The sequence below is a fragment of the Monodelphis domestica genome, chromosome 3, assembly GCF_027887165.1.
Source record: "Monodelphis domestica isolate mMonDom1 chromosome 3, mMonDom1.pri, whole genome shotgun sequence".
NCBI lineage: Eukaryota > Metazoa > Chordata > Mammalia > Didelphimorphia > Didelphidae > Monodelphis > Monodelphis domestica.
In genome coordinates, this window is record NC_077229.1 from 312,083,274 (window position 1) to 312,104,540 (window position 21,267).

Below are 21,267 nucleotides of genomic sequence, written 5' to 3' on the forward strand. Positions count from 1 at the left end.
TAAAAAAATAAAGATAAATACAAGATTTTTAGTCATTCAAGGTCCTTCATAATCTAGTTACAATCTATTTTTTCAGACTTGTGCAATACTTACCTCTGCACACTTCTTGCTAGGGGTCCCAGTGGATAGAGCTCTGAACTTCAAGTCAGGAAAGCCCGAGTTCAAATCCTGCCTTAGATACTTCCTAGCTGTGTGACTCTAGACAAGTCCCTGAATTTCCTTTAGCTTCTGTTTCTAAATGGGTATAATAATGACTAACATTTATATAGCACCTACTCTGTGCTAAGTGCTGTACTAAGCACTTTACAATTATTATCTTATTTGATTCTCACAACAACTGTGAGATAGGTGCTGTTATTACCCCTCTTTTATATATGAGGAAACCGAGGCAAACAGAGGATAAATGATTTGCCCAGTTAATTAAATGTCTGAGGCAGTATTTAAACTGATGCCTTCCCAATTTCAGACCTGGCATCCTATCTACTGCCCCACTTATAGTACTTTAGAGGGTTGTTGGGAAAAACAAATATAATTTTATATGTAAAGCGCTCTGCAAACCATATAAGCTGTGCTAGCTATCATTATTGGAGCCAACCTGGCCTACTTATTGTTTCTTGAATGCCAGAGTTCCTATCTCCCATCCCTGTGCCTTCATGGCACTCCCTTTCCATCTCAAACTCTTAGAACCCTTCACCTTCCTTCCAGGCTCAGTGCAGGTGCAGTCTCCATCCTGTGTGCATCTCAAACTGGAGGGGAGCTCTCTGATCCTCACCTTACCAGATAAAGACTTACCTGTTTACAAGTTATATCCCTCCCCACCATACAGCAGTACATAAGCTCCTTTGAGGGTTGAGACCATTATTCACTTTGGGTTTTATATCCTAAATGCCCTAATCCATTTGTTATTGTTCTGTCATTCAGCCTTGTCCAATTCTTCATGACCCCATGGACCACGGCATGCTGAAACTGTCCGTGGGGTTTTTTTGGCAGATACTGGAGTGGTTTGCATTTCCTTCTCCACTCTGATATAGTATGTGCCTAATAAATTGCTTCTTGGGTTGGATCTTTATTTATTTCACTCTTTCTTTATAGTTCTGCTTCTATTTGCCTTTCTGATTCTACAATTGTCTTTCTTGATCTTCATCTCTCAGTCTTTTACATTCTGCATGATTATTTCTTTCTTTCTGTGTGTTTTTCTTTTTCCCCCTTCACTGGCCCTGTCTCATTTCACCCTTTATCCTTGTCTGTGATTTACCTGCCCATAATATAGACTGTCTATGATATAGACCTGACACACATTTTTCAAATTTATTTCATTTATTAGACTCTTCATCTATCCATAACTTTAAAAGCCAACTGCTGAGATGTTTCATTTTCTCTCTGAAAAAAAAAAGCAACCAAAAGTAAATGAAGTTCCCTTTATTTTAATGGCTCTTCATCTTTTTCTATGGGTTAGAGACCCTCAAAAGAAAAAAAGATAGTCTACCCTTGTTCTAAATTGACATTATTGGGGGCAGCTGGGTGGCTCAGTGGATTGAGAGCCAGGACTAGAGATGGGAGGTCCTAGGTTCAAATATGGCCTCAGACACTTCCCAGCTTGGTGACCCTGGGCAAGTCACTTAACCCCCATTGCCTAGCCCTTACCACTCTTCTGCCTTGGAACCAATACACTTTTCTGCCAATAGTAGCCAGAAAGGAAAGTGATCTGGAAACCAATTTGTGGCTAGACTATAAGGGCCACTGCTCTGCAGGGACAAAATTTCAAAAATCTGCCTAAAAGCAACCAGGGTTTCCCATTAATTACATAGTGGTTGGATAGAGCACGGCCCTCAGAATCAGGCAGACCTGAGTTTAAATCCCTGCTTCAATCCCTTCCTACCTGTGTGACCCTGGGCAAATCACTTAATGTTGTTCAGCCTCAATTTTCCATCTGTAAAATGGAGATAATAATAGCACCCATCTCATAGGTTGTTGTGAAGATCAATTGAGTTAACATATGAAAAGCACTTTGCAAAACCTTAAAGCTTTATCTAAATGCAAAAAAATTAGTCCCTGCTCTAAAATTTACCATGGGCCCCCTTTTTTTCTCCTCTATAAAATGAAGGGATAGGAGAAGACAGTTTCTTTTTTTTTTTTAATTCCCACCTTGCATTTTAGAATCAATACTATGTAGTGCTTCCAAGTCAGAAGAGTGGTAAGGGCTAGGCAATGGGGGTTAAGTGACTTGCCCAGGGTCCCACAGCTTAGATTTGAATGCAGATCTGGATCTCCCATCTCTAGGCCTGGCTTTCAATCTGCTGGGCCACCTAGCTGCCCCCAGAAGGCAGTTTCTAAGACAATTTATAGTTCAAACAGTCTGATACACTATGAGATTTCGGCTCCATTTAACTCAACCTCAGTTCAGCCTTGATTTCAGGAAGAATTGACTGAACCTGACTCTGTGATATGGACTGAGTTACTTTTCTTCACTGACTCTGTTTTCCTCTGTAAAATGAAGGCATTGAATTCCATTAACCCTATAGTCACATTAGTTTTAATGTAATACTTTGAGGCTTAAGGGTTTTGAGGGGTGGTTTGGAGGGAGGAAAGGGGTTGGCTTTGAACTACCTTTTATCCCCTCCCTCCTACGTATCTAAAATTATTCATTAAAAGAAGAAACTACAAAATGGCCCTCGTCCTCAGGATGAGAGAGGGAGCTGTAGAGGGAAGCCAGCTCAGAAGTATTCTCAGTGTCCTGAGTTTCCCTCTCACAGGGGTTGATGTCCTGAGGGATCTCTCCCTGCTCCCCGAGGGGTGCCTCTCTCCCACCTGGAAGTGCCTTTCCTGACACTTGATCCAGGCACAAGGGGGGGGGGGGGAGGGGGGATACCAGGTTCAAAAAAATTCCCACTACTAATTCTGTTCCTAACTCTTGAGAGCTTCAAGTTGCACAGACTTTGGGGACTTGCCATCCCAGGAGCTGAGATGTGGGCTAACTGCCTTGGACAGGTCTAGAGCCAATTTAAATATCTAGCGCCATTGGCTCTTTTTCAAAGGAAAGGCTAGATGTGGTAGCAGCTGCTCATCCAGCCCTGCTTCCAGTCCCACCTTTCCCTGTCCCCATCAAAACAAGATTCTCCATAAACAATTCTTTCCGTCTCTGTCCAGCATTGTCTGTTCTCATTCTGTTCCAAAGTACTAGTCTAAGCCTTTAACACCAAGAAATGACCACCCAACATTCCATACAGTTGGGATGGGCAGACACCCAGAGAGTGTGATTTTAAGGGGTGCCTGAAAGCTCCCCTAGCTCTGAAGTATCTCTCCTTATTATATTGGTGGATGCCTGGAATCACACCATGAGAGCGCACGCTCTATCTTAAAACATGTGTCCTTATTAAATGTGAAATGTGAAAACCTCTAAGTATTGGGAATAGCACTTTCAGCTATCATTTATATACTAGAAAAGGATCGGATAGTTTCTCTATGGGGGCGGAGGGGGGTGGAGACAAGAACATGAGGGCACAGGAGTGGAGAAAAGAGAGAATGTCCCTGGGGAGAGGAAAAGGTACAGAAAAGAAAATACCAAGGACAAATTTTAACTTATTCACAGTTTTACCTTGACTTAAGGAACTTATATTACAACCTCCAAGAAAAGATGATCAAAAGAAGGTTAAATCTCAATTTGACTGAGCTACCATTGAGCAACTGTCTGAGTTTATACAAGAGAAATGATTAAATAATTACAATAGCTAAGTTTATTTAATTATTATATCATTATATTATGTATGTAATTATATTACATATTGTTTCTGTTATATAATAATTATATATCATATTACAGAAATATTATATGTATACATGATTTTGTTTTATTAATTATAATTTATTATTATGCCATATCACAGTGTTACATTTATTTTTACATTATTTTATTAGTTGCTATATTATATTATATTGTATTTCTATATTATTTTATTATCATTATATTACATTGTATTTTATTATTTATTATATTAATTATGATTAAAGCATGTATATTTCACTTTAAGATTTGAAAAATGCTTTACAAATTTTATCATCAGAACAACTCTGAGAGATAGGTGAAATTATTATTCCTATTATACAGATGAGGAAACTGAAGTAGATAGTAGTCACTCAGCTGGTAAGTATCTGAGGCTGGATTTGAATTCAGAAGTCCAGCACTCTATGTTGTGGAAACAAGTACACATATATCCCTTCCATGGGAAAGGTCATGGGAATGACACCCCTTCAATCTGGAAAAATCTACATAAAAGTTTTGGGCCCTCCCTTCATACCAGAGAAGTCTGAATTTTTTCTTTTTCTTTTATGGGGTATTTATAGTATCTTATTGTAAAATTTGGGTTAAATATTTTGTCATAGGCTATACGTAGGTCAATGTTTAAGATGTCTTTACATTTCTAGCTTTTGCGTATTATTTGCAGACTTTCATGTTCTTTTCACAAATTAACTTTTTACTTATTTTAACTTTAAAAAAGAAATTGTGTGTATTTGTGGTATTAAGAGGCAAAATATGTTGATATACGACACTCTACATTTATTTGATGCACTTCTGAGTTTCTAAACTTTTTTCTGTCATTTGCTGCCTTTCACATGTCATCTGTGGCTTCACAAAATTCCCCCCAAATTCCCATCTAATGTCTTATGCCAGTCTTCAATATAAAAACCACAATGGGGAAAGTCACATTGTGGAAGGTGAGCCTAATAGCAATCTTGATGGGGGGATTTAACAGAATTTTTGTACAAGATTTCCTATTCTATTCATGGTACTTAAAAAAACTGGGGTGAAGTTTCTTTTAACAAGTACAGGGTACAGCTAGGTGGCTCACTGGATTGAGAGCCTAGAGATGGGACGTCCTAGGTTCAAATATGGCCTCAGACACTTCCCAGCTGTGTGACCCTGGGCAAGTCACTTGACCCCCATTGCCTAGCCTTTACCACTCTTCTGCCTTGGAACTGATACACAATATTGATTCTAAAATGGAAGGCAAGGATTTAAAAAAATAAATTTAAAAAATAAAAATAACACCAATGCCAACATTTATAATATTGCCTTCACTTTTAGCTATGATTGTTATTGCTATTGAATCGTGTCTAACTTGTCAACAATCCCATTTGGGGTCTTATTGGATAAGATACTGGGAAGATTTTCTATTTTCTTCTCCAGCACATTTTACAGATGAAGAAACTAAGGTAAATAGTGTTGTGTTGCAGTGTTACACAGCTAGTAAGTGAGGTAATATTTGAACTCAGAAGGAAATTTCATGACTCCAGACTCAGCACTTTATCCACTCTACCCCTCCCAACTGCTCTCAGCTATGATTATCATTTTTTATGTCTCCCAAGAACCCGATCTTGGCTCTTCTTCAAATATATGGTCATCTTCTAATCTGACTATCAGGAATGCTGGTGTATTTAATATTCTTATAGATCTATACTCACTAACCTCATCAAGCAAACACAGGCTGAGGGAAGAAAGCCCTGCCCCTACAGAATCTTAGAGTTAGGAGGGCCCTCAAATATTATCTACCAACATCTTGATCTAATGCAAGAATGGCTTCTCTAACTTGCCTAACAAGTAATCATTCAACCTCTGCTAGAACACTTCCATTAATGGGGAGCTCACTATCTCATAACAATTAATGAACAGGAAGAAGGTTAAGCTATTTACTTTAAACTAATTCCTACTTTCTATTCCAGGTCGAAATAAATAACGAACACTGACCTCCTTCTGCAGCGGAAGTCGATCTTGAAAGGAAAGATTCCCCCAGCTGAAAATGCAGCACATCTGGAATTCTTCACGGAGACTGGACTGTTCTCTGTTTTTCCACTTGTCACTGAATCCTTCAGTCACGGCATTTGTATTATTAGTATTGTCACTAGACAAATTGTAGGTGTTTAGGTGGGTATTTTTTAAACCATCATTCCCTTCAATGGACACTTGTAAATTGTATAAAAAAAAAGTTTTTAAGTTTTTTTGTATGATATCTAGTATGTGGCATGGGAAACAAAAAGAATCTCCAGTCAACTTCCAAGTGAATTATATGTGTGTATTGTTGAGATATTAAGTCAGCATTTCCTAATGGATGTGGGGTTGTACTGTGGGGGGTAAAGTCTGTGGCAACAGAGAATATCTGTGGAATATAGGCACCAAGATAGTCGCTATGGCAAATGTCAGATGTGTAAAAATGGTTTAACAGGTATTGTGACTATTAAGAGGTCGTGTTTTCAAAATGATTCTATACAATATGGAATAATCTTTTAGTTCTGGCATTTAAAATCCCCAAATAATCATCATTCCACATTTCCAAATCCCCATATCATTCCTTATTCCTTTCTTACTCATTTGTTGTTTGTTTGAGGGTCATGAATCTGAAGAAGAGTCAAACAAATACAATTGGCACAGCTTTCATGTCAGGGTGGCCATCCATTATATGTCTGTAAATTGTCCACTTTGGGCTCCACTCACTGGACACTAAAAGGGTAGAATTGGAAGGGCTGGAAATCATCTAGCTCAACCCCTTCATTTGACAGGTAAAGAAATTGAAAGCCAGACAGGCAACCAACTTGTTCAAAGTTGAAGAGCTAATTCTACTAATGTGGTTTTGAGGGCAGCACCCATCACATTTGTGAAACTTTTGGGGGCATACATTCCTTTTAGTATGTGTGGCATGAAATGTCTGTAAATACTTCTAAAGTGGCATCTGTTAAATATCTAGCTTTTTCTCCACTTCTGACAACATACCTAAGAAAGTGATATAGAAAAATCATTTCCTGAGGTGGAGAGAACTATTAAGAACAATCTTAGCTTTCCTTTGCTCCATTGCTATTATTTCCTATGTAAAAGGGGTTTTTATTATGTGAAACAGGGGGAACAAGGTCTTTTTTGGACTACAAATCTACTTGGCCCACTAACAACTTGTCTAAATATGCCAATTTTTGGCATAACTGAAGAAACTAAAAACTTTAAAATATGTCATTTGGGATGTGAGTTAATTACAATGATAGAGAGGTATTTGTGGACTTCTAAAACAATTAGTTTGAGTTCAGTGGTAATCCACACTCCATCAAACGCAAAATAGTTTTCACATTCATGGAAATTTCCTTTCATCACAATTATTAAAACAAACACACACTCACACATTCTAGCTAAAGAATAATAGAATTTAGAAAAGCAGCTTTGGATCGTGCATACAAAACCAGACTTTGAGTAAGACAGACCTAGATTCAAATACTTTTCCAAACATTCACTAGCTGCATGACCCTAGCTAGACAAGTCATTGTGTTTCTCTGGGACCCAGTTTCCTCACCTAGAAAATGAAGGAATGATATTAGATTAACTTTAAGGTTCCTTCCAGTGCTAAAGCAATTTTCTTGTAAATTTAGAGCTAGAAGTGACTAATATTTGAGTCTTAATCTGAATTTTACCTATAGAACAACTGAGATATATAGATAATTGAAGGGACCTACTAGATCCTGAAAGAATCAGAATTAGAATTTAGGTCTCAAGGAGTCTTGAGGGCTCTCTCTCTCTCTCTCTCTCTCTCTCTCTCTCTCTCTCTCTCTCTCTCTCTCTCTCTCTCTCTCTCTCTCTCTTTCTCCCCATCCCATTGCCCCCATCTTTCTGTCTCTGTATCTCTCATAAATTAACTTTTGTAACAAACCTATTAGAACAAACTGGGCAAAAGAAATGTCTCTGAGGTTGGGGTTTTGGGGGGAGGGGGTAAGTTGTTCATTTCTTTTTACCTAAAATTTGTATTTTAAGGAAAGAAAGCTTTTGTATGCCTGCCTCCCTTGTCCCTTCTACCTCTAGATATTTTTATTTATTTGGAAAGGGTATGAGCAACTTTTAGTCTATAATTCTCCCAAGTAAATAGCTATTTATTATACTGTAGAGGGTTTTTTAAAATCTTCACTTAAATAATGATGTTGAATAATAAGATAATTGGTTTAGAAAGATGAGAAACCTTAGAAATCCTCTAATCTATTCCTCTAATTTTAGACAAAGAAATTGAGACTCAGAAAGATTAAGTGATTGGCCAATATCAAAAACCCAGGGGTAAAACCCAATTCCTATAACTACAAATTTGGCACGTAACATATAATGCCGCTCAGCCTTCCAAGACTCCAGCTTTGGGAGCTCTGTCTCACCCTTGACCTGTGCTCTTTGACATTGTTAGTTTGAAGCATTTCTTCATGTTGTTTGTGATGACTTGTGTAGTCTTTGTTTGTAAAGTTAGCATCTCTACCCTGTGGCTTTAGAGTGGTACCCAGGCTCTCTCCTTTGTGAAGACTATGTGGCCCCAGGACAATGGAATCTGTGTTCTCCCCTGATCCTGGCCTTTCCAGACTTCCCTCAAAGCCAGTTCACCTGATAAGCCAATTCTCTCTGACTGTTCAAAATACCTGCCCATTGGAGGCTCTCCCATCAACTTCTGTTTGGAAAGACTATATTTAGGTTTCAGACCTGGAATGTCTGCTTTGCCTCATTGCAAGCAATCTCTTCTTATGGTAATAATCACTCCCAATTTCAGTGAAATTTATAGAAAATAACTGGGGATGCGTCTCAGGAATAGAACTAGAAAGATTTCTCCCTATATATACAAATACTTAATTTTCATGGGACTGCTCAGAGGACAGATATCTTGAGGGAAATTATATTCCGCCATTATAGGATGATTCTAATCTGCATCACCAGCTTAATAGATGTTTCTATATTGTCAAGCTCTTTTAGATAATTGGGCTTGATAATAAATTCAGTCAAATGACACCTGCTCTGTGTCAGGCTCTGTGCTAGGCACTAGGACTAAAAATACAAAAGCTAGGCAATCCTTGCCTGAGAATTTATACTCTCTTAGAGTTTATAGATAAATGAACACAAGCTATAAATAAAATACAAAAGAATTTGAGGGAAAGAATCAGAGTTCTACCTTGGACTTGGGAGCAAACTAGTGATTGAGGTAAGCCACATTACCGAATTCTCATGTACTAGATCTGTATGTGGTCAGAAAGTTAAAAGAGAATTCAATAAACACTGTAGAAGTGTCTATGATATCCAAGGCCCTGGACTTGGACTCGATCAAGTCTAATACTGATATAAAAATTGTCCAGAGATTTGTCGATAGGCACGGCTACCAATCATACTTAGTAATATGAAGAAACAAGTAAACACTGGGTTATTCTATGCTCAGAACATAGACCCATGGCCTATAAAAACAAATAGGTCCTAATCAACAGGCTTAAGCCACATTACATAGGTTTTGGTTACATAGACAGGATGGATACAACAAAGGGAAGAAGGGGAAGGTAATGATTTCTCTATCAAAGAAGAGATAGCAGAAGGATTGTATCTACATCCTGTAAAATAAGAACCTGGTCATTATACATTGAGGATATAACTGGAATTTGCTATAACTACTAACAGAGCTATAGACATGGTCATCCTAAGTAAATAGAGGTAATGAACTTGAGGCGGAAATTCCCTTATCTTTGACCAGTTAATCATGAAAGGTACCCTTGGATGTTTCAGCTTGATTTTGTAGATTCTGGCTAGTGATATGACTTCATTGTCTTAAGCAAATGATGGTAAGAAAGAAAGACCAGAAAGTGTCTCATGGTAGCATGATCCAAGCCCCTCCTTCCAGACCATTAAGGCAGAATGGGAACAAACACTGTCGGTTGAATTCAGAAATTTCTAAGTAAAGAGGGAAATGAAGAGTTATCACCTTGACAGACTTTTCTATAGGACCCACTATGGGCCAAGCACATTGCGAAGCACTGAAAAATCTATTTTAACTACCCTAGCCTGATAACTGCTCTGTATAATGGGATCCTTCCCTTTCCACATTTAGCACTGATAATTTCCATTTAATAACGTGTTATTGTGAGTTGAGACTAGGAGAAGTTGGAATATTGTTGACTTTCTGTTCAAACATACAAAAGTAGTGTTATGTAGTAGAGGGAATTCTGGAGTTGGAATCAGAGGACCTAGATTCGAGTCCTGGTCCTACCATACACTAGTGTGATTTTGAGCCAGTTATTTAATCTTTATCATCTTTGGTTTCCTCATCTGTAACAAGAACTTTGCTGTCTGGTTCTTAGAGTTAAGGTGAGGATCAAATGAAACCATTTTTATAATAACTGAAAAGTGCTTATCAAATGTAAAGCATGATTTGTATTATCATTATAATCATCCTTCCTTGCTGCCAACTACCTCTCTTACCAAAATAATCACAAGGGAAGAGTTCAATCAATTCAATAAATATATACTAGAATACCAGTGACCAACTCAGTACTGTGCTAGATGATGAGTTAAAGTGAAAGAAATTAAATGGTTCTTGCCCTCAAGGAACTTTACATTCTGGTGGGGGAGAATGCAAGTATGCAAGTAAAGAAAAAGTAATTTCAGGTGGAAAAGAACTGGGAACATCGGGAAACCCAGTGTAGGAGTTAACTGAGCAATGCTTTCAAGGAAAGACTCCGTGAAGTCGGAATAAGAAAATAGTGTTTTGTACACAGAGGTGGATTAAGGAACATCATGGATAGGAAAAAGCCTCCAAGCCAGACTAGAGAGGGACTGTCTGAAGGAAAAGCAACATATCATAACACTGAAAAAGAACTGAACAAGAGCCAATCTGTGGAGGACTTTAAATGCCAGGTCAAGGATTTTTGTTTTATCTGAGAGATAATGTGGAGATGATGGGAAAAAAAAGCAGGGAGTTGGGGGGGAGCATTGGTGGAGTGGGAAGAAGTGATATGATCAGATCTGTGTTTTAGAAATATCAACAAAATATGGAATGCTTTATAAATTTGTATTGGGGGTGGAAAACGCTGAAGGAATAAATAGCAAGATGACAGTTTTCTCCTATGGGAAGAAAACAGTCTACATCAGAGAAGCCTTTGACATGGCTGGATAAATGTGTTAAAAATTCATCCCAATGTATCTCTCTGCTGACATAATGCAAAATTTTCAAATTTTTAAAAACTCTAATAGAAACATATGTCTCTACCACTTAAACTCTGGAAGATGCCTGAGACTAGTCTGGTTTGAACATCACTTGACATCTTTCCCAAGCAAAATATTGACTTTTTTTTTCCTTCAGAAATAAAAGAGCCCTGCTATTTCCTATAGACCTAAATAAAGAAGGCAGCCAACTTAAATAGTCTAGAGCTTAACAAAATATGGCAAGGCTGCCATCTGTCTCACTTAATGATGGGACACTTCTGATTGAGAAGAATTTATCTTCATTAGAATCATCTAAAATGTATACAGCAAAGCTGAGGAAAACCATCATGATTTTCTCCTAAATTGAGAGGCAAATAAAAAACAAAATTGCACTTTTCAATCTTTTGCAAATTGGAAAGGAATCTTGCTCAGAATGAATGGATCTGCATTTTATACTTAATTTTAAAGTCTCTCTGGAGTCCCTAGAAATATGAAGACAGTACCCCATTACCACGTTGACTGATGTACTTTACAGGAAATCCTGATCTGTAATTTCGAAGCAACCTCGGTGTGTCTCTGAGGAGGAAAGAGATGTTTGGGGCCTGGAGATTAACCAATTGATCAGAGTTTGAATGGTTCAATTTGGAACTGACTTGTCTTGACATCTTAACAGTGGTAACATCTGCTTTCAGCAAGCGAATGTGTTATCTAGGAAAAATAAAAATAATTTACCCTCCTAAGCCTGGAAATGTGGAACTACTGTTTCACTTATTTGCTGCCTACTTGAGTCATCTTAAGTCTTTGTCCAGCCCATAGGTCTGACCATATGCTTGCAAATCATATTTTAAGATCCTTGATGCCATAAATCTAGCATGTAAAGGAATGGCATTCCCTAGAATAAATAGGTCTAAAGGCATACAGGTACCATATACAAGGTGGTGGTGCTGAGGGAGGCAATTGTGATATTTTTATAGAATATGTTTTTAAATTATCTCATATGTATGAAAAATCCTGAAAGTACTGTATAAGAATTTACAGAGAAAGAGACAAACATATAACTCCTTTAAGATCAATGGTCATCAAATCTTCTGCCAGTGTCTTACTGCTACTATCATTGAGGATTGTAGTTGTAGGACTTAGAAAAACTTCTCTGACTGGTAGAGGTGGTGACTTAAAGATGTAATAATTGTGGGAAAATAGTTTGCAATTGGGAAAAATTAATTAGAACTCCGTTCATTCAGTGGCCTTTACATGGTACACCAGGACAGATTCTAGACTGAATGACTCCAGTTAAATCAGAGACACAAGAAAATAGCTCGGGAAAATCCCCAAATCCAAAACTAGAGCTGATTTGCCCCACATCAGAAGAAAGACAAAGGAGAAGGAACAGAATAGGAACCTTTCTGAGCCTGGAAATTGTGAATCCTTAAATATACCAAATTGTTTTTCTGTTTACACTTAAGTACTGCATTTAAAATAAACACTGGCCTTATTCTTCCTTCCAGTCCATATCTCTTGTGGACAAAGTACTATACTTAGAGCCAGGAAAACCTCCTTCTATCTGAGGTTTGCTTAGTAGGTGGAGATATTGGGCAAGTTATATAAGCTCCATGAGCCTCTGGTTTCTCACCTATAAAATGGGGATGATAATACCTAACGTACCCATATGCCAAAGCACTGTTGTGAGGTTCCAATGAAGCAGTAGGTGTAAGGCACTTTGTAACTGAAAAGCACAATATGGATGTCAGTTATCCTTTGACCTGCCTCTGATACATATTGACTGTGTGACCTCAGATAAATAACTTTACCTTTCAGTACTACAGCCAAAGGGCTGGCAGAACTAGATTAAAATGTAATTAGGAAATATTAAATACAGTAGAACATAGATAATGTTACTATGTGGTTTTCTAAGTCAATATGTAGTCACTGTCCTCCTTAAGCGTGGTTTGGTGGCCCCCAGTTTCTATTAGTGTTGCTTACCACTACTCTAGAAAATTCTCAAACACTCTAAGTTACTGAAAAGGTACTGACCTACACTGGCGAAGGGAGTTTTGTGAGGAATTTCCTCTATTCTATTGTTGAAATCAGTCCCTATCCCCATCTCTGACCTGTCATTTGTCACAGTCCATTCCTTTGATTTTAAGATCAGAAGAAGGACCAATCAACACCGAAAGTAGTAATTCCTTTTTCTTGGCTAGTGTAAGTGGCTCCACTGAAAACCCCCAAGGGGCATGAAAGGGGAAATAGGCATAATGAGGAAAAGGAGCTAAATCAATCCCCTGCTGTCTTCATATTGGAGCTGGGATTGATACCTGCAAACTGGGTCAGCCGGTATACTCCAGTTCCCCTTGTTCCCCCTTCCTTTTTGTTTGAGGACTGGTACCTTCTAAGAGTGACTGGGAAAGCTTTAGAAAGGGATAGCATCAGACTTATCACCAGGGACCCCCAGGCATGAAAGTCTTCATGCTATGGCAACAGGACTTGGACTCCTGGGGGTGATCTTCACCTCACACTTCAGTGCTATGCTGAGTTTGGAGGTTAGTTCAGAATTCAGAGCTGATCCGGAAATCTTACAGGAAGGGAAGAGAAGACAAGTATATCTCACCAATCAGCTAGGGTGGAAGAGAAGAGACAGGCAAAGGCGAAATAAGTGTCCTTGGCTAGGATGTGAACCAGAGATGTCAAAGTTAGGGGCTAACAGGGAGAGAGGCCTGAACCAGATTAAAATTTAACTGGGAAATATTTAATAAAATAAATAAAAATATAATTCAACATAGATAATGTTAATTTGTGGTTTACTAAGCCAATATATAGCCTACAGAGAAGCATCTCTACTGGAGTTTAACATCCGTCATGCAGAGAGCTTATTGGGCTAAGAAAAACTAGGTCTGAAAAAGAAGTATTTCCAAAATTTTTTCCTCCTTCTTGAAGTCTATATAAAAACACTCTACTAAATTCCTAAAAGAGTATCTAGCAAGTTAAATTTGATGTTCAAACTAATTTACTGATTCATAGAAGTAGAATCTTCCCTAGAACCACTGAATTATCTTTTAAGTTGAAAGTTCCCTTAGTAGGGTCAGATACGTGGTTCAGTAGATTGAGAACCAGACCTTGGAGGAGAGGCATTCCCCACAGGATTTAAAGATTGGAGAGGGGCAGCTAGGGGACTCAGTGGATAGAGCACCAGACCTGGAGCTGGGAGATCCTGAGTTCAAATCTGGCTTCAGACACTTCTTAACTGTGTAACTCTAGACAAATCATTTAACCCCAAATGCCTGGTCCTTATGGCTCTTCTGCCTTGGAAATGATAACTTAGCATTCAATTCTTTTTATTAATTTAAGTATTTTTCCAAGGTTACATAATTCATGTTCTTTCTCTCCCCTTTTTCCCTCCGTCCTCCTGGAGCTGACAAGCAGTTCCACTGGGTTATACATGTATTATCATGCAATACCTATTTCCATATCAGTCATTTTGCAATAATCTTTTAAAAACAAAACCCCACATCCAATACCCACATAAACAAATGAAAAATCAAATGTTTTCTTTCTGCATTTTTACTCCCACCATTCTTTCTCTGGATGTGGATGGCATTCTTTCTCATAAGTACCTCAAAATTGTCCTGGATCATTGCATTGCTATCAATAACAAAGTCGATTATGTATGATCATCCCACACGTGTACAATGTTCTCCTGATTCTGCTCATTTCACTCCACATCAGTTTGTGGAGGTCTTTCCAGCTTGTATGGAAATCAGGCAGTTCATCATTCCTTATTGCACAGTAGTGTTCCATCACCATTAGAATTCAATTCTAACATTTCTAACAATTCAGAAGGCAAGTGTTGCTGTTTTTTTTTTAAGTTTACTTATTATCCAGTTATGGTTTTATATGTAGTATTCTGGACAGGAATTAGGAAGATGGGAGTTAGAATCCTGCTCAGGCATTTATTTGTCGTGTGACTTATAGAGAAGACAGAGGCAAGGAGAGAAGGGAAAGGGAAAAAACATTCATTAAGCACCTATTATGTGCCAGGTATTTTACAAATTTCATCTCATTTGATTCTCCACACAATCTTGGGAGGCAGCTGCAATTATTATCCTCATTTCACATTTGAGGAAACTGAGGCAGACAGAGGTTGAGTGTCTCACCCAGAGTCGCCCATCTAGACCATAGTTGAATGCAGGTCTTCCTGAACTTTAGGCAGAGAGCTCTATCCATCTAACTGTCTTTAATGACCTAGCTGTCCACATGATCACATAGATAATATAATCATATAGATAGCTAGAAGAGATCTTAGAGCTCATTGAGTAAGAGTCCATCTTTGTACAGATAAGGAAACAGTTCCAGGGAGGTTAAGTATTTTGCCCAGCTAGGAAATGTCTGATCAAAGGGGTCAGGTCTGATAACTTGGGAGGTTCATTCCAGCTATAAACTTATGATCCTTATTTTATAGGAAAGGAAACTAATGCTCAGGAAGGGTAAGTGACCTTTGCCACCAAGAAAATTCGCCCGTTTTACCAGTCCCAGAGACCAGGTCTCCAAATTCCTGTTCAAAAGCTCTTTCCATTATCAATTTAATTAGGATAAATTACCAAATGAAAGGTGTTCTATAATATTAAAGAAGTTTGCTCTACTCTTTAAAATTGCTACTTTTGCTTCCTGGTTGCCTGTTTTTTAGGGAGAAGGGAGAGAGAAAGAGAGACAAAGGCAGGGAGAGAAAGAGACAGATGAAACAGAAAGACAAAGATAGCTAGAAATAGACAGAAGCACAGACACAAGAAGACAAACAGAAAGAAAGAGTGCTGGGTAATTCTATCTTCCCTGTAACCCTTGACAGCATATTTCCTAGTCTGTCGACTTCTCCTAGATCAGAAATCAAATGACAGGACCCAGATCAGTTCAAGACTTGATTTCTCACTTCTAGAGTAATGGAAATAATGCTGAACCTGGACTTCAGAGACTTGGGTTTAACTTCCAGCTCCCATTTATACCAAAAAGTTCTATTATCTCTAACCTTCATTTCCTCATCTGTAAAATGGGAATAACACTTGCAGGACCTACTTTTCAAGGTTTTTGTCCAAAGAGTATTCTGCATCCTCAATGAACAATTAGCTATATTTAATGCAACAGAAGCAAGCTCTTTCTTGCTTTCATAGCTCTTGAAATAACTTGTCTTCTGAAATACTCAGTGTGGTAGTTCTTGTTCTGACATCTGTTTTGCCCATGGTCATACTGCTAATAAATACTGAATGCTGGAATCCAAGACAAGTCTCTCCTTACTCTGTATCTAGCACTTTTTATGAAAAACACCATTCCTCTAGGCAATCCATAAGCTCCTGTCATAACTCCAGGCCACCTCACCTCTTCAAAACCACCCCTTTCCTACACATTAAGCCTTAAAGTTACTAAAGAAGATTTTATAAGTCCTTCTCCTTCCAGACTACAGCTTCCTTTTATACTACTACTAAGTAACATTTATAGAGTGCCTTAAATTTTACAAACTGACTTACATACATTATCTCATTTGATCCTCACAACAACCCTGTGAGGTAGGTGCTATTTTTTGGCCATATTTTGCAAATGAGGAAACTGAAGCATAAAGATAAGTAAGTGATTTGCCCACGGTCACAAAGCTAGAAAGTGTCTGAGGCAGGATTTGAACTCAGGTCTTACGGGCACAAGGTATACTTTTTATACTGTACCACCTACCTTATATCTTAGTGCTGTTATCTTCATTGTTGTCATTTTTCCAGGTCCCCCTTTCCCTTCTACTTCATGACAACCCTCCCTTTACCAAGATACTTCATGACAAGTCCCAGATAAAAAAGGTCCTTAAGTGATGCCAAATTTCCTACCACATTAGATTTAGGAGGGAATGGGGGACCAATCACAGAATCCCATTTCATTTTTGGACACAGTAACAATGGGAACCACTGGAGAAGAAAATGGCAAATCACTCCAGCATCCTTGCCAAGAAAACCGCATAGATAGCTGTAACAGTTAAAATTTAGGAATATGGGGAGACTGAGGCAGGTAGAAATTAGTTTCTCTCTGCAAGGAGTATTATATTTTTTAGAGGTTTATTAAAGGTTAAAGATTAAAGAATATACAAGTAAGAAACATGTGCCTAGGCCAGAGGCCTAGACAAAATAACCTCACATCACACAAGAGAAGTCCAAAAGCCACCCCTCAAAAGCCTTTGAATCAGCTTAAATACCTTCTCCATCTCAGCCCAGGTGAGATTACAAGGCATTCTGGGGAAGTGGAGCAAAGGCTTGTGGGGATTGTAGTCCTGTATTCGAGTCTATTTTTTACATAGCTATGGTCCATGAGGTCCTGAAGAGTCAGACAAAGCTGAACGACTGAACAACAACAACAACAACAACATCATCATAACTCAAGTTGTTAAGAAATTTTTCTTAAATTCACCTCTTTTCCACTTTGACCTCTACTCCTAGTTCTACTCTCTGAAGCCAAGCAGAGCAAGATTACTTTCTTTTCTATCAAATACTTGAAGTTAGCTCTCACAGCCCCCAGAGCTTCTTCAGCTAAAATTCTTCAGTTTCATCAACTGCTTCCTATTTGGCATGAATTCTAAGCCCTTTACCAAGCTGATTGCCCTTTTCTGGATGACCTGAGATTATTGGTGTCCTACTAAATTGTTTCACCCAGACTGAATGCTATACTCCAGATGAGGAGTAAGAAGGATAAAACAGAGTACTCTCTTCTTTTTCTTAAAGACTTTGCCTCTCAGTGTAGCCATGATCTAAAGCCTAAATTCTTATGGCTTCCATTAATCTACCAGGGCTTTTAGCAGACTTGACTTGAATCCAGCCTACTTCACTTTTCCCAACCTTCCAATCATTTCAACTGTTTGGCCACTGTCACAGTCAGGACTTAAATAACCAAAATATATGATAATAATAATTTAAATTTAAAACAAGTGACAATTATATATTTGCTTTCCAACCATGCTATAAGGTAGGAAGATTGAGTATTATTTACCTTATTTTTCAAATGAGATTAAAACTATCTCTGAGAGATCAAGTGAATTGCCCCCACAATCAATGTTCTATCCCATTCCCCACAGCCACTGTTCTAAACTTTCTCTTCCTTCTGCTGCTCTAATACCAACTACTCAACAGAAGATCTCGCCTTATGTTTTACTGAGAAAATAGAGACCATTTGCCAAGAGCTTTCTATTTTCCCTTTCTCTGTATCTCAAAAGTTCTTGATATCACCCACTATTTCTTTCATCTGTACTCCAGTCTCTGACGATGAGCTAGGTTTTCTCTCCCATCTGACATCTATATAATAATCTATGGTTGGCAAATCACGTTACTGCTTCTAACGTTCACAGCATTAGAAGGTATAAAAGAGGCTATTAATCCTATTTTTAAAATAAAGAAACTGAGGCTGAGAGAGATTAAACAACTTACCCACAGTCACACAGTTAATGTCTGAGTAGGGATTTGAAGTCAAATCTTCTTGATTCTAAATCTAGAATGTTATCTACTATACCATTTTGCTTCTCATGCTCAGTTACTCCTATGTCATAATCCATATAGACTAACAGGAATTATTGCTACTGGTCATAATTGCTTTTCTGTTCATTTCATCACATTCTATTAACATGTTTTGTAGATGTTCACACACATTCCTTTTTTGAAAACCATTATACTTTTGTAAAGAAATTTGTCTTAGCCCATATCTTGATTTCATTGGTGTAGGGAACTTCTAATGAAGAAACTCCCTGCATGAAGTGCATATCAGTACTTTCTCTATCTCTTATAATCTTAGAGATTTTCTTGGGGCACCAAGAGTTAGTTACACAGCCATTATGTAGGCAAGACTTAAACTAGGTCTTCTTCATTCTGAGGCCAACACTTAAATCTGTTATGCCATACTTCCCTTTACAAGTTAAGGTCTTTTGTTGCCGTGTTTACAATTTTTTTATGGCTAAGTTAAAAAAAATGCAGGCATATATTTCTCTTATCATTAACAATAATACTTTCATTTGAATGATACTTAACAGTTTTCAAAAAGCTTCCCCATACTTTATTGAATTTTCTACTTTCAACTTCCCTATGCTGGTCAGAGTCAACAAGAACTGTCATTACCAATTACAGGTGAAGAAAATGAGATGTAGAGAGGTTAAGGGGACGTTATGAGTTGGTGAGTAGCAAAGTAAACCAAGTAATCCAGGCCTACCTCTTGCTCCAGTAATCTTCTCAGTACAGTCTACTGTCAAAGATAATTTAAGATGGCATTTATTCTCTAAGGCAGTTATATATCACAAGGAAAACCCTCACCCCTAAAAGTTTTTAGCAGCACAACCTAAATCTCAGGACTCCAAAAAACACCATTTACTTTTGTTTTATTGACTGATAAGGGAAAAATTAATAAGAATCAGTATGAATTTTTCACTTGTAAGCTGGTTATTTTGGCTTTACTGTAGACACACCCTCATGGTAGAAGATAGAGAAGCTTTATTTGGGGGAGCCAGAGAATCTAATTATTCCCTAGAAACTGAAACCTATTAGGCAAACTATGAAAGTCCCTTTGTGCCATTAGATGTATGAAAGTTTAACTTTAAAAACTGACTATTCATATGTCCCACATTAGTCCATATCAGGAAGGGGGTATAAGTTTCCTGGATGTAGCAGACCATCTGAGAGATTGACTCCAGAATTCTGCTTCATTTTTTTCCCCCTCATTTCATTCAGGGGCCATCAGCATCCTTGATTTTATTCTGCCTGAGTCTCCCAATGCTGAATCTCTAAGTGGAACATGGCACAGCATAACAATTCCCACCTCTTGGGGAAATCTAAGATTCCATTTGAGAGATGCTAGAAGTGCAGAGTATTATTAGCAACAGGGATTCCTGTTGAATGAATATACATTCATTCTTCTAAGACATAGAAATGCAAAAACTGAAATTGCTACGTAGCTCAATGGGAATTTGCAGGCTACCATTCCAAAATATTTTTTAGGATCTTAGGGCAATTGGGAGGGGGGGAAGCAAATAAAGGTGAAGAGAATTAATATCTTCATCAATTCTTGGTGCAATGTACCTGGAAAAGAATAATGGGATACATTTTTTGGTTAGGAACATGCAGATGAAAATTCCTATAGAAGTGAGTCCAGAATTTATCCTGAACTTTCTCCCATTGTAGAAGAAGTGAAAGGATATTGGGTTTTTTATGTGTACTTTCCTATATTCTAGTTATTTTCATTCTATATGACAAGCTTTGGTATCTGGTATTTAAGCCCAAGTATTTTTAAAAACTTCTTACTTTCTGTCATAGTAGCACCTCTTAAGACAGAAAGAAGGGTAAGGACTAGGTGAATAGGATTAAATAATTTGCCCAGGGTCACACAGCTAAGAAGTTGTCTGAGTACAGATTTGAACACAGGTCCTCTCAACTCCAGATCTGGTGCTCTATCCACTGAATCACCTAGATGCCCTGCCCATGTATCTTGAAAATCCAGAATCAAAGAGCTAGAAGGATATGCATATGCATGACAGCTAGAGGTAACTGTAAGCAAAGAAATAAAACGATTAGATAGCAGGCACAAGATCCCTAAGATTTGTGATGAGTTCTATATACATTATCCCATTTTACACATAAAAATAATCCTATGAAATATTTACTACAGGTTCTATTATTCCTCTTATTCATATGAAAAACTAAGGTTCCAAGAAGCCTAATAAGGTTACTAAGATTATACAATTTGTAAATGGAATTTAATTCTAAAACAGAAGAGCAGCAAGGGTGAGGCAATTGGGATTAAGTGGCTTGCCTAGGATCACACAGAGAGGAACTATGTGCCTGAGGTCAAATTTGAACTCTGGTTCTCTCAGCTCCAGGCTTGGCACTCCATCCATTGTGCTATCTAGCTGCCCTTGTACCTGAGATTTTAGCCCAGATCTGCCTCACTCCAAGGCAAGGATTCTTCTACGCTGCTTCTCCCATTAATTTACAAAGAGCTCTAAGAGAGGCAAATACCCCCTTTAGATTTCAACATACACAATAAGTGACATTTGTAATGATGGCCCTGAATCAGAACGAACGGGCTTATTCATTTATTATTTTTAGTGTCCTTTCTTAAACAGTAAGGTGTGGGAGATAGACCAACAGTAGAAGAGTCCAAAAGATGTGGGTTTAAATCTTGCCTCTGACCCCTACTCGTTATGAATGTGAGCTAATGCCCCCCGAAAGCTGTAGAAGTCTCTCTATTAATTGCTTTGGCAGAGGAAGTTTCCTCAGCAGGAGCTTTCTCTGATGAAATCAGATGTCCAG

The 21,267-nt window shown here is 38.0% G+C and overlaps 1 protein-coding gene and 1 long non-coding RNA gene across 2 annotated transcripts in view; one reads left to right on the forward strand and one right to left on the reverse strand.

Annotated features, from left to right (window-relative positions):
• The window catches only part of NKAIN3 (sodium/potassium transporting ATPase interacting 3), an 868,360-nt gene extending 856,648 nt beyond the window's left edge, over positions 1 to 11,712 (forward strand). The window contains exon 7 of the mRNA XM_007487063.3: positions 5,719 to 11,712. Within this exon, the coding sequence (XP_007487125.2) occupies positions 5,719 to 5,742 (24 nt within the window). The 3' untranslated portion in view covers positions 5,743 to 11,712. The remainder of the gene's footprint in view (positions 1 to 5,718) is intronic.
• Positions 11,388 to 18,505, reverse strand: LOC130458415 (uncharacterized). The gene is made up of 2 exons (XR_008917736.1): positions 18,403 to 18,505; positions 11,388 to 11,671 (listed from the first exon to the last, which is right to left on the reverse strand). It is a non-coding gene; the product is annotated as an uncharacterized LOC130458415 (long non-coding RNA).
• Between the last annotated feature and the right edge of the window lie 2,762 nt (positions 18,506 to 21,267).